Genomic DNA, 13,658 nt, shown 5'->3' with positions numbered 1-13,658 from the left:
AAAATCTATTAAAATAGATGTTTAATTTCATAAAGTACAAGTTGATTTCAAAATGCACCTAAAATTAGTGTCATTAATTTTTTTGTTTGTATGTTCACACTGATGTTAAATTACATTTTCTGATTTGTGACATTACTTTTTAAGTAATGCTAAAACACTGCTGGTCACTTTCAGAAGTTATAGTGATTCTTTATTTTCCAAGAAAGAATGTGAAACAAATTGGTTATATAATTTTCATTTTTAAATATTTTAAAATATAATTTAAATTGATTTTACACACATTAAGTAATATCGTATCGCATATCGAATATCGCATTTTTTAACAAGGTATCACATATCGCATTTTTCTTCAATATCGCACAGCCCTACCTGGCACTGGCAGTATTTTCACAAACTTGTAACTTACATGTTTAGAGCAGAACCATGCATCGTTCATTTATATTTCTACATGGCTCCCTGCAATACAACTCTGATTCTTCAATCGCGCCATCTAGTGGTCTGTTATTGATATAACCACAACTGCTACAACTGATAACGGTGCGCTAAAGCAGGTACTGCAAGTCATTTTGAGGTAATTAAAATGTCAAATCAATATTTTGCGTTCAATTATTTACTTATCAGGCAAGTGGCCTCATGATAAGCGGGAAAATTACACAGTGTATTCTTTATCACCCTGCAGAGGCTTCTTTTGCAAAAGAAGACTGTACACTATCCCTCAGCCTTGCTGCGCTGCCCAGTTTGGGAACCACTACTTTATTCTTTAAAACGGATCCATTAATTGTGTTTATTATATATATTTTTTATTAAAGTGGAAATCAGTTTACTAAATAATGTAAACTTGACTTTCCACTTTAAAGGGATATTTATGTTGTTTTTTTATTTATTTTTATTTATACTATTTATAATTTTTGTGCAATTACTTGCCTGTCAGTTGAGTTTGTGGCAAAACATTTTGCAGTGTTTACATGTTGTTTATTACTGCATAAAATTGATTAAAATAGATGTTTAATTTCATAAAGTACAAGTTGATTTCAAAATGCACCTACTTTTTTGCATTTTGTGTTTTTCAGTTGAATAAAAGACTATTTTCCCCTATATATTTCATCATAGAGCATTTCTTTTAAAAAGTCTAAAAATCTTGTCCCGTCGCGTTCTCGTGAACCCAGTCTCGTGTCTCATCTCGTCTTGTGGGATAAGTGTCTCGTCACACCCCTACTAAATAACAATTCAAATACCACATTTCATTACACCAAATACACAAAATAATGTTCTTTTCAGCAACATCATATGACCCCTTTAACTGAAAATGAATAAATGAAATCTACAATAATTACTATTAGAAGAAAAGGGGCAATCTCAATGATTTTAGCAAATGGCTGCAATATAACAAAGAGTGAAAAATTTAAGGGGGTCTGAATACTTTCTGTACCCACTGTATATACTGCATATAGATGTAAGATGACTCATTTTAAATGTGTATCTGGTAAATTTGATAAAAGTTCTTTTTTTTCTTAAAAAGTTCTTTCAGAAGTGCACAAGATGGCTTTAAAGTTGCAAGACATAGACTATAAGCCACAAAACTCTCATTCTGATTTTATAGAGTCTTTAAAGGATCACTGTCTGGTCACCATTCTGGATTCAAAAAGCCCTGAGCGTGTGCCGTAACTGCCATTACAACATTCCACTGCATACAGTGTGCACTAGAGCTCCTCCCAATCTTCTTTTAGCCAGTGATAATACACATTACTGAGCGCGGAGCCTGTAATAAGTGAGCGCAGAGAAGTACACTTTATTCATGGGCTCATTTTTTTGTGTTGGAGATAAAAAGCCGACGGGGTGCTCTTCAACTCATCTCTAGCAATTACACAAGGAAATGTCTTATAATTGGCTTTTGCTTTATGTCCAGCCATTATCAATGTCCCTTACAGGCAGGGAGAAAAATTGGGAGGAAGTTGGAGTACTCAAAGTCCATTTGCACATGAATTAGGATTGTTAATAGCGATGTGCAAAACTACGTCTTTTCAAAATCAAGTAGTTTGTTGCCTGACTAATTTTTCTTATATGGACCATATATAATTATAGGCTGGATTTGGGGTCATCTGACCTCGATTGTCCCATTCTTATGGGGCGTTTATATAAGATATGTTCTTGTCTTTTTAAAATCTGGGCAGTTTTTAAATTTAAACTCAGTATTAAAAATGCAGCGACCATGACAAACTGCTAAAACAACAATGCAACAATCAAGGACCTTGCAATGGCCATTAGATTGTCTATAACAAAGTAAAAGTGGACAAATTTAAAACTTTGACGGGGATATATCATGCAAACACCCCTGTCACAAATTACCTCACAAATTGACTAGTCAGTTGTAGGATGGAAGACAGAAATTAAAATATATATATAGAGAGAGAAAGAGATTACACTGTTTAATACACTATGAACAAGTGAAAGATGGTGGGATCCCTCATCAGCTTTGGTTTTACTCTGTGCCGATGACGCCCAGCACTTCCTATGTGCAGACTGGAGCAAAGCATGAGAGTGAGCAGTTTCCAGTGTCTGGCACTGAGGAGAAGGGACTCTGAGCTGTCTAATAGTATAAAATCGACTCTCTCTAATTGGGAGAGAAGTGGGACTTCCTTCTGGAAGCAGGCGGGAGATGGAGAAAGCACTGTTCTGTTTCGACAAACTGGATAGAACAGGAGACTGGAGGGCTTAACCTGAGGCTAGGAAAATAGACTGAAGAAACACACAGACTTAAACCCTGGCACGTACACACACTGATACACAGTGTGTGTGCCCACACTATAAGCTTCTTAAAATATTACACCATAAGAGACCTGACATTGTGCATCGGAGGATAAATTAAATGTAGTTTTTCCCAAAAATCTCCCCCACCTTCAAGTAACCTTCCTACTCTTATCTCTTTTTAATGATTGGTTGCATCTACTGTCTGTGCGGAGTGAGTTTTACTCTTGGTGATTGAAGACACTCTTACACTCTGTCCTAACCAGGTGGGATACAACAAATTTACAGAGTATAGCATTTTTTTCCTGTTTGCACTGAAAGTGAACTAAGCCAAAATACACAATCAGCTATATTTAATATGTAACAACTATGTGGAACAGAATTTTCAACCAATGAGATCACTGTGGACAGGGCTTCATTCATTCATTCATTCATTCATTCATCCATTCATTCATTCATCCATGTATGTATGGTATGTATTTATTTATTTATTTATTGCACTGTGCCATTTTTTAACATATTAGACCCTTTTTTTACATTTCTCATTAGATTATGTAATTGTAAGAAAAAATAATAAAATAATAAAATAAAATAATTAAAAAATTAACAAACGAATACTACCATGATGTAAAAAATACTACAAATACAGAACTTAACATTTTGTTGTTTTCTTCACATTACAGTAATTTGTTTCATCAAAATGTATTCATTTATTTAGATTTTATGGTTAAACACATCTTAGACATGTTCTTGACAGGTTCGATTATTTATGAAGTAGTCCCCCAAATCCTGCTATCCCAGATAGGCCAAACAGCCAGAGTAGCCACAGCGGCAACCACTGTCCCCGCCTAACTCTGAATCGTCTGCATCAGCAGCATCATTGATGCTGGATAAGTGCCACTCCATTACACATAAAATCCACCACCGCTGACCTGGCTTACAGCCAATCAAGTGTATAGTCAGTAGGGGTGTGCGATATATATCGTCTGCGATAATATCATATTTGTTGTTTTAACGATGTGCGATTTGACATTATCGAGTTTTTTGCCAAATCTATGCAAAACACCCCTACAGAGTGCACGCATACATGATGACGTAGTCTTAGAGTGACTAGTGCGCGTATATTAGAGTGTTCTCTTTCACTGCATGATTCAGTCTAACAAATGCATTTAAAATGATCACAAATTCAAGACATGGGGGCAGAAAATGTATATATTTACACCACTTCATATAGTTAATCAATTTCACACGAAGAGTGCCGTTTTCCTCCAAAAATGACCATGATTACAAATGTGATATAGATTTTTTTTTACAATAGTTCAATAAACAAGAAGTTAATTAAGAGACTAACGTTTTAAACACCATATTTCCTGTTTTTGCTCTATTTCGATAACAAAAATAATCCAAAACACAGCCACAGCACTCTTTTGCGTCTCTGAGCAACATGACGGTGTTTCATTCCTTAATGAATCAACCGTAAAATGATTCTGTTCAATCGCAATGACTCCCTTAATAGTGACTTGCTGACACCTACTAGTGGTTTTAATTTCACATTTAAAGTATCTTTTTATTATTTAAATAATTTCAAATATCAGTATTTAACGATTTATGTTTAATAAATCACAACATTATTTATGCATTTGTAATTGCAGGTTAAATGCATTCATGTTCTGCACTAAAAAGTGTGTAAATATATCTAAATGCCTCTTCAGATGCAGCTTCTGTGTTTCCTCTGCATTGCAAAGATGAATTTTGTTGATACTGATTTCATTTGCTTGATAACAGCCCAAATGTCTTATTATTCTAATTCACTGATTAAATGTAAGAATTTTACTCAAAAGGTGATGAGTACTTTTAGAAAAAATGACTTTATAAAAGTAAAAATGCTCATAAAATGTAAAAGTCAATTTAAACTTATTGGAAAAGATTCATTTCTATCAATGTGAACTGACCACCACACAGAATATGAAGAATGACAAAAACTTTAGGAGTCGGCTGTCCACGGCAGTCCTCAAAGTACCAGCACAATAACACACTTAGCAAAATATCGTTATCGATAAAATCCCAGAAAATATCAAGATATTATTTTTTGTCAATATCGCACACCCCTAATAGTCAGTCTATTTAAAAATACACAAATCCTACTCTTGTGGGGCTTGGGAAGATGTAAATTCACCAGAGCTGCTTCAGACCCCAGGGCGAGTTATCAGCCATAAACCAAGATGACAGATTGATTCAGGTGCATGCGCATATAGACGTGGCATGCTCACTTTTCCCTCTTCAATGTCAGTCAACACCTACCATCTACTTCTGAGCAGCTAGACAGCTTTCAGCTCACACCTTCATTTATTAGAGGACGTTTAATTTGCTGTTAGATATGAACACATTACCATCGCTCTCACAAAAGAAATGAGAGCAGAGCATTGAGCTAAGAGCTCTGCTAATAGGCTATTTGCAGTTATTAGTCCACATTAATAATCAATTAACTGTCAGGCTAACTCTTTTTTAACCCAACTTTTAAGATAGCGGAGATCCTCGAGTGGGTTGTTGGGGAAACTCCAGCTAATGGCTTCATTTGAACATCACGGCGATAAAACCTGGAATTCTGGGGGGAAAGAGATTTCTGATGGTCAGTTGACAAGATGGATATTCTTACCTTGTTTTAGGGGATGTTGTCAACCATTCTTCATGCTTTTCAAATGTTATCAAGTATGCTGCAATTTCCTGTCAAACAGAAGACAGAAAGACAGGTAGGCGTTACTGTTAGAGAATATCAACAGCCTTTTAACATGTGTGCATTAATAAACTGAAATGAATGGATTGTAAAGTGCACTCAGAATTAAACATGCATTAAAATCAATTTTAAAATGTCTATCTAAGACTATGTTGCATTCTAAACCGAATCGCAGGCTCAGGAACAGCACTGTGGAAATTGCATTCAGAGGATTTTGTGGACGTAGTTGCTCCCTCATTGTCTGAAGCTCACATTATATTATGTGAAGACGTGAATGAGATGAAAACCTCCTTACAGTGGCTGTTTGATTGCTGTAACAAAAGAGAAATCATTTCTTGGGATGCACAACAAGCATGACAGCAGATGATGCGATTTCTGGTACCGATGTTAACCCAGTCATCACTGTCACCCAACAAAAGAGACAAGTGGATGAGTGAAACGTATCCCATCATTCCTTCACAAAGCTAATCATGGGAAATGAAAGCAGACCGGGTACTTACAAGCAACCTCATGATTACCTGTGACAGCCAGCCATTCATTTCACACTGAGGGCATTTGTCATACAAAGACAGCAGGAAATGCGGAGGGACACAAATGATGTTATCAAAAAGGAGTCCAATTATTTACTGATCTTAGCACATTGTTCTGGGTAAATTAAGATGAAATGGAATAAACAGCTTTAAGAAAAGATTTGTAAAGACTTGCCACAACATTGCTGACACAGAGTTTAAGAGCATTTGTGATGAGAAATGTTTTCTTGAAACTTTACTATTTATGTATTAGTTTCTGGCAGTAATGTTACATGCAGATCCAAAAGATTAATCACAGGCACATACTGTACCAGCATAAAAGTGATCTACTTTGATTTCATTACTGGTTTAAAATTCAAATGGCTTTTCTTTGAAATCACTTAAATAGTGGTTCACCAAAAAACGGTCAATCAATAAGCTTACTTTCTAGAACATTACGTCAAGCAGTCTACACAATGTAAATCCATCACACTACAATCAATTTCAATATTCTGAGCTTGACAAGATTTTATTTACTAACCTAATTAAACACTGTAAGCCTATCAATAATAGCCCAAATTCTACTCGATTCCCAAAAACCAATGGTATTCAGTTGCCCTTAGGAGGTGTAATATATATTTATAGTCAGTAACTCTATGTTTTAATTCTGTCACAGTTGGCAGTAGAGCCATCCCTCGAGGTACCAGGGTGCCAAGACTGGCAGTGCCCACACAGAGAACGCTGGAGTTGGTGATGGCCTGCAGGTGCTGTCTGAGAGATAGCATAGCACTGTTCTGATTAACGTTCTGCCCTCCTGTCATCAAGGCCAGAGGGAAAGAGACAAGGACGAGAGGAAGATGCTGTGGAATATGACCATGGAGAAGAGGAAGAGAACCTCTCCTTAATAAAAAACACACACACTTGCCATGGCTTGCCAAACTGAAAATGCTACAGATGAGTTACTATATTGTATTTTTCAAAAGCTGTAAGCGGGATCTTCACAAATATAAACCAAGTTTTGCAGTAACTACACTTGCACTTAATTTGTTTTGCTAATTAAAAAAGAGAAAACTTGATCTTACTAAACACTCATTTAAAACAGTTCATGTGTGCGGTTCAGAAAATAAAATAAGTCCTTGGTGCATGGTGCTAATTTACCACAGTGCTTGTGAGTAATGTTTGTTTTACAAGTCAGAAAGATAGCTGGGGGCGAAACTCCTTAATTGACCTTGAGGCCCATTTGAGATTCTTCTTCTTCATCGTTTTCCCATTAAAAGTCAACATGCCAACCTCAGAGCTAGGGGGATGAGCCGAGAGGCCTGGTCCAGTAAATAAAAGCCAAACGTCGGCATCCCCCACCCACTCCCCGAACAGATGTCGAGGATTATTCCAACCCCCGATCAGCCATAAAGGTGCAATAACCTTACGGCGAGAAAAAAAAACCACAAACAAAAACAGAGGAGCCATTAAACAGCTGCGAGAAACAAAGTTTGTGCTGTGTTATAATGAGCGGCTAGTTCTCTGTTGAGTTGATTTGGTGCAGAGGTCAAGATGGGGCATCAAAGTCTGGCCAGCAGCTGTCAATCAAGTGCTCTTTAAAACTTGGGTCAGTGATATATGAGTGTTCAATATGCACTGATTCTTATTTAAACTACAAAAGTTATTTAGGTAAGAGCAGTGAGTGATTTTCTCTTTGTCTTTTGTTCATGGCCCCAAATATTACAAGCTGTAGCGATATGCATACTGCGATATGTACATTTGCGATATTTCGATAATTTCTATATATTGCACAGCCCTAGTGTCCATGATAAAGAAAAGAATAAATCTTTAAAAATGTACTCTTTGTATTCCTGTTGGTTTTATATGGTTTTGAAAAACCCCTTTCAAGTCAAGTTTCAAATTTCAGTTTTCCAATATCTTCAAAAGATTTTATATATACACATATATGATATTTTGTAAATACTGGAAAACTATTTCTTCTGTAGTGAAACAATTAGTCATCTTCAGAAAAAAAAAAGTTATATCCTACAAATGTTTGCCTTGGTCCAGCTGACATATGCACGTTGTTGGTCAAGTGTGATGTACATGACAAGAACCACCACATTGGTTGCAAGAACATTTGTCAACCAGAAAGATTATAATGTTAAATTATAATTAAATTAAAATAGATAAGTGTCTTTGAGCCATTAAAAATACATTTTTTTCTGTAGTTCTCTTGTTCACTTGAATTACATGGAGAAAAAACCTGGAATGTTTTCCTCCAAAACTTTAATGTCTCTTCGACTGAAGAAAGAAAGTCATATACATCTTGGATGGCCTGGGGGTGAGTAAATAATCAGGAAATTTTCATTTTTGGACGAACTATTTCTTTAAATCTCATGTGGTGTGGTGACATGGTATTTGTAATATAAAAAATGTATGTGTATATATTATATAAATATCATGTCACTACACCACATGAGATTTATGAGATTTACAGTTTTTTTTTAAATAATATAATTAAGATTTTATGATTCATTATAATACCATGTTTGTTAATGTTAAGAAATCAAATCATAGAGGTGGCATTGTATTTTTGAACAAAACAACAAAAAAAAACACATCATTGTCCTACCTACCACATACAGGTTTGATTAAGTCAAAAGGTAGCAAATAATCTTTATAAACCAAAAACAGTGTGCCACAAAGCTGCCTGTACATGTATGCGCCTGACATCTCTGCACCGCACTCCAGCATTACTACAAAGGAGAAGAGGACCTTGACATTGGAGAGTCTGTAAAATCCATGTATCAGGAGCTTACATCAGAAAAGCTGATTACTGAGAACCGTGTCTACCTGCACCTGTTTAAAACGCTCTTAATATGCTAAATGGTGTCACCTCTACAAGGTGAACTAGCATACATGAAACACTGCCACCTTTTTTCCCCATGTCCTCTCCTGTTTCTGTCTCCATCTGAGGGCAACGCGTAAACGAGAACCTCTGATAGGCACATCTCTGATTCAATTTTAAAAACACCTCCCTGATAGGATACCAGACAACAGCGGCCTCAATTTTCACTCAAACTGTCATTCACGACAGCAGCTAAAGCAAGAGGGTCTTTTGTGAATATAAGGAAATGTCTGGCAATTTAAAATAAAATATGACACGCATATTTCCCTTCCTTTGTTTCTGGTGTGGAAAATTGACACAATAACAGCATAATGCAAGCAAACACAATTTCGCCCAATCCTTCCATCCTTTTTAAATCAAGAGGAGACAGAGAAGCAGCTCTGATAAATGCAATTCCCATCACATTTCTCCTGCGCACAAGACGCTGCTTGTATTGGCAGACATTTGATGAGGTGTTTGTTCCACCGGTAGTATCCGTGTCCCTGGCTGACCCTCGGTGTGCGTGTTTGTCGTCTCTACCTTTTGCTTTTGAGTCTTAGATTGATGTTGGTAAGGAGAGGTGTCGGAAGCATCAAAATTCACAGTTTAAAGTGACAGGGCTGATCATTTGAAACAACGACAGACATTCCATTAAAAGCGGAGATCGGCATCTCTCTGGCATTATCCCTGCACCCATCAGACACTTGCCTACAAACACCATCCATACCGTATCTCACTGTTCCCATGAGCCATTGAGCAATTGAGACTAAAAAGCTCATAGACATTCTCAGGGGAACGTACTCCTCTATTTGAATACTAATACTCTATTAAATCTAAATCTAATTTAAGTCTTTGGGACTGTTTAATTTAAAGGTCCCGATGTCTCTTTTGAGTCTGAAACAAAAAAGTGACTTGATCAAATGGATTCATCATTCACAGCGTGAGGTTTCATGGGTTGCGCATATGTCAACCTCATTCTTTCAACCCACACTGTTTTCCACTAGCACTCCCAGACGTTAGTGTACTTCTCTGAAAAGAGTCTTATACTAAAACACATCTTTCAAGCTTTCTGCAGCATTCTACTCCGTTATAAAGGCACAAATAAGTCCCAGATATAGTGGAGTAAGTAAATGGGTTACAGAATGCCTTTACAGTATAAGATAAATGTTCTTGAGAAACAGATGCGAGCGCACAGGATATTTGCTTACTTTATATAGAACTGTATAAAATGATGATGCTTTCATTAGATTGAATAGTGAATAAACTGAATTCATGTACAGTTGGGTCCAAACTTCTGAGACTAAATTGAAAATCTGGGATTCAAAATGTAATTTAAACCTGGAAGTAAACAAAGGATGCTGAAAATAAAATAAAATAAAATAAAATGATAAGATGACTTCATGTTACTCTAATTGGTGGACTTTTTGACACTTTACATGTTACAATCCTTAAAGTTTTGGTGGAGTGCTTGGTGTCACACAGTATATGATTCTGACCTTGTTCTCCACTTGAGAGCAGGAAGTCTGTGCAGGAGGGGAAGATGGATATGAGGGATTGGGGGGCGGGATGAGCCTCTCAACCGATTCTATTCCCCATGACACCTTGTTCTCACTGGAAAGTGAGGTCATCTGATATTTCCTGCAGGGCAACCCATGAAACTGACCTGGCCAGGGCAGGGTGCAAATGGATTTGAGGGAAACCGGGGGAGAGGATTGAACTACCCAGGCATCCCTTAGGGCGAATTGAAATGCAATTAGACATAGAAGAGAGTGATACGCAGGGAGTGACAGTTGAGGAGGGAACAGGGAGATGAGAGGATAAATGAACAAGTATGGGAGAGGTGTGAGGGTATAACAGACGAACAAGAGTCAGCGGGGATGAGAAAAGGTCAAGGACTTGAGAAAAAGCTGTGGAGCTCTGCATCTCTCACACAGCTCATTAAAAACAAGCACATCATTGTAAGGCGGTTTACACACTTCAGGAGATGTGCATTAAATGGATGAAATGGATAGGGTTCATCCTGACCTGTTATCAGACACACTGACAACTCCTTTTATATCTAAAAGCTACAGTTCACACTGCCCCAACCAACTCCAGCAAAAAAACAGCACCAACAGTTGTTGGATTTTCATGCATCAGCATGTTTAGCCAGTTGGTGTTTGTTGAAAATTAAAATAACAGTTATATCTCAACATTTCTCAACATTCTAATGCTGCATTCACATCATGTTGAAATTATCATAATAATCAACTTCCAACCACTCACAACTTCAAGCTCACACTATAAGTGAGAAACTCAGTTTATGAATGGAAATGAGTCACTTTATGCATTACTTTCTGATGATTATTTTTCTACTCCAAACTATTGCTGAGAATTTAAATGCAGGCTAAAAAAAAGCTTATTTTTAACAAAATAAAATAAAATAAAATGCTGGATGAGATGATCATTTTATTAAACACAGCAGCTACAGTATAGTACTGCTGTTAAAGCATAAGCACAAAACAAAATACTAAAGCATTATGAAATTCATCTTAATTTTACAATTGAACAACCTGTAATTATTGAAAATATTGTATTAAATAAGAAAAATCCAAAATAGATGCATAGATAAATAAATAAAAATTTTCACTTGTGAACTACAGGTTTTTGAAAAAAATAATAATAAAAGGATATATCACATAAATAATTCACAGTACATTAAAGAGCATAAAAATGACATTTTGCAGCTGTCTACAACAAATTTACACACTGATCCATTTCAGCATTTAAAAAAAGGCATTGGAAAAAAAATTCTGGGGATGTTCAGAATATTACAACAATTGAACTCTAACAGCCAATTGTACAATTTTTGAAATTTGTTTTTCGTTAAATAACCCTACAGTTCAGAAGATCACGAAAGTCATGCTTAGAACAGAATATTCTGTGTGCTTAAATAAAAAAAAATTTAACATATAAGAAATATCATTTATAAAGATACTTTATAACATTCATTAAATCTACGGATACTTTTAAAAGAAAAAGACAACGGGAGAGTAAGTTTGAAAATGTTCAAGAGGAATGTGAGTTCAGCCAGAAAGCCACAGAGGAGAAAAGAGAAGCGAGTAAGAAGAGAGAGCAAACAACAAAAGCACTCTGACTCCTGACAGCTGCACTTGGCATCTGCTGGCATGGTGTGGTGCTGTTCTACGAGTCCCTGAGCAGGGTTAAAAAGCTTTGCTTTCCAGTCAACCATCTATTAATCCCTGCATGCAGCCTCCTTGAGCAGCCCAAATGAGGAGCAGGAACGGCACTCGCAGCCGACTCGGAGTTATAGCCCCTCTGCGCACGCCCCACCACGGCCATTCAATACTCATGATGCTCGGTGCTGCGCCCTCTTCCAAAGCTTTTGGCCACCAACCTGCCAACTCGACAGAAAGCAGTGGGACGTGGCGTACCCTGTAAACAGGTCTGTAGGACATGCAGAACCCTGTCAGCACGCTCTGAATACATCTGGTCTGTAACCGGGCAGGATGGAATCCATTTACTGCACACAGGCAACCCTCTCTGCTCATTTGAAAGTGTCTTCAAGGCCCTTTGCCCTTTCCCATAATATGCTTTTAAAGGGTGTGGGCCGATCATATCTCTTTCCCAGCACTGGTCAGACAAACAGCCAGTCTTAACCGCCCAACAGCCTACATTATACATACAGTTGGGCCGAGATCAATTCTGAATTGATCCAGAATAGCTTAGATGTTTTCCAGCTGGTGGTCAGTGTTTGGCTTGGCATGCTGATTCGCCTGCGGTGCACCTCCCAGGTCCCAGACACTTCGAGGCCCCTCGAAATAAATTATCCCCATCTCACAGCATTGAATCCTCCCCATTAAGGGCTGAGTGAGTGACTGAGCTCCAGTCGTCCTGTCTAGGCCTTGTTTCCACAGCACAGCCTCTCTGAGTGGAGGAGGAGGATGTATTGTGGGAGGGAAGTGTTCGCACTTAGCGAGATTGTTTTGCTGCTAGCGCCAGGTCCTACTGCACGGGATAGAAATGAAACTGCTCTTTGAGGGGATGTCATCATTTTAGAGAAGAAAAAAGTGGAGATGGTAAGCGTCACCTCTCCTCGTAACAACTCCGCTCTGAGCATGACAGCTCAGCCTTGGCTATGCATCCCAAGGTCTGTGTATGAAAAGTATGTGACGGGACAAGCAATGCTTTCGTCTGCCACAACAATAGGTCGTCTTTGAATGATCTTTCTCAGCAATATCAATATATGTGATTGAGATTAATTTGATTACATGCTATGCTAATTGATCTGAATACATGCTGATTAAATCATTTAATTTTAATCGATTGACACACCTAATAATCATATTTGCCAAGAGAAACATCTGCTGAAAAGAGAATATGGAAGGTGAAAAATACACTCTTTTGCATCAATGTGTAAATAAATCCACAACTGTCAGAAGTAAATAAAGCAAACTCCACGGTTGTACAGCATTCAGAACTGAAAGGATGAAAGAGAATGATAGAAAGAACAAAAGATAAAATGACAGAAAGGACAGACAAAGATAGAAAGGACAAAAGATAGAATGATAGAAAGGACAAAAGACAGAATGGCAGAAAGGACAGATAGACAGAACAATATAACAATAGATAGATATGTAGAACGATAGATAAAATGACAGAACAAAAAGAACAATAGACAGACAGAACAATAGATAGATATATAGAAGGATAGATAAAACAACAGATAGAACAAAAAGAATAAAAGAATGATAGATAGAACGATAGAACGATAGATAGATAAGATAGATAGGATTATAGA

The 13,658-nt window shown here is 37.1% G+C and overlaps 1 protein-coding gene across 6 annotated transcripts in view; it reads right to left on the bottom strand.

The window, feature by feature from the left end:
- Positions 1-13,658, bottom strand: part of LOC107708820 (calmodulin-binding transcription activator 1-like) — a 390,706-nt gene that overhangs the window by 228,445 nt on the left and 148,603 nt on the right. For all 6 annotated transcript variants that reach the window (XM_016513145.1, XM_016513146.1, XM_016513141.1 and 3 more), the window contains one exon: positions 5,402-5,469. In XM_016513145.1, the coding sequence (XP_016368631.1) occupies positions 5,402-5,469 (68 nt within the window). The remainder of the gene's footprint in view (positions 1-5,401; positions 5,470-13,658) is intronic.

This window comes from Sinocyclocheilus rhinocerous, unplaced genomic scaffold, assembly GCF_001515625.1.
Source record: "Sinocyclocheilus rhinocerous isolate Xijiao unplaced genomic scaffold, SAMN03320098_v1.1 scaffold1406, whole genome shotgun sequence".
Taxonomy (NCBI): domain Eukaryota; kingdom Metazoa; phylum Chordata; class Actinopteri; order Cypriniformes; family Cyprinidae; genus Sinocyclocheilus; species Sinocyclocheilus rhinocerous.
The sequence above is the reverse complement of the archived record's forward strand: the minus strand, read 5'-3'. Positions and strand labels throughout refer to the sequence as shown.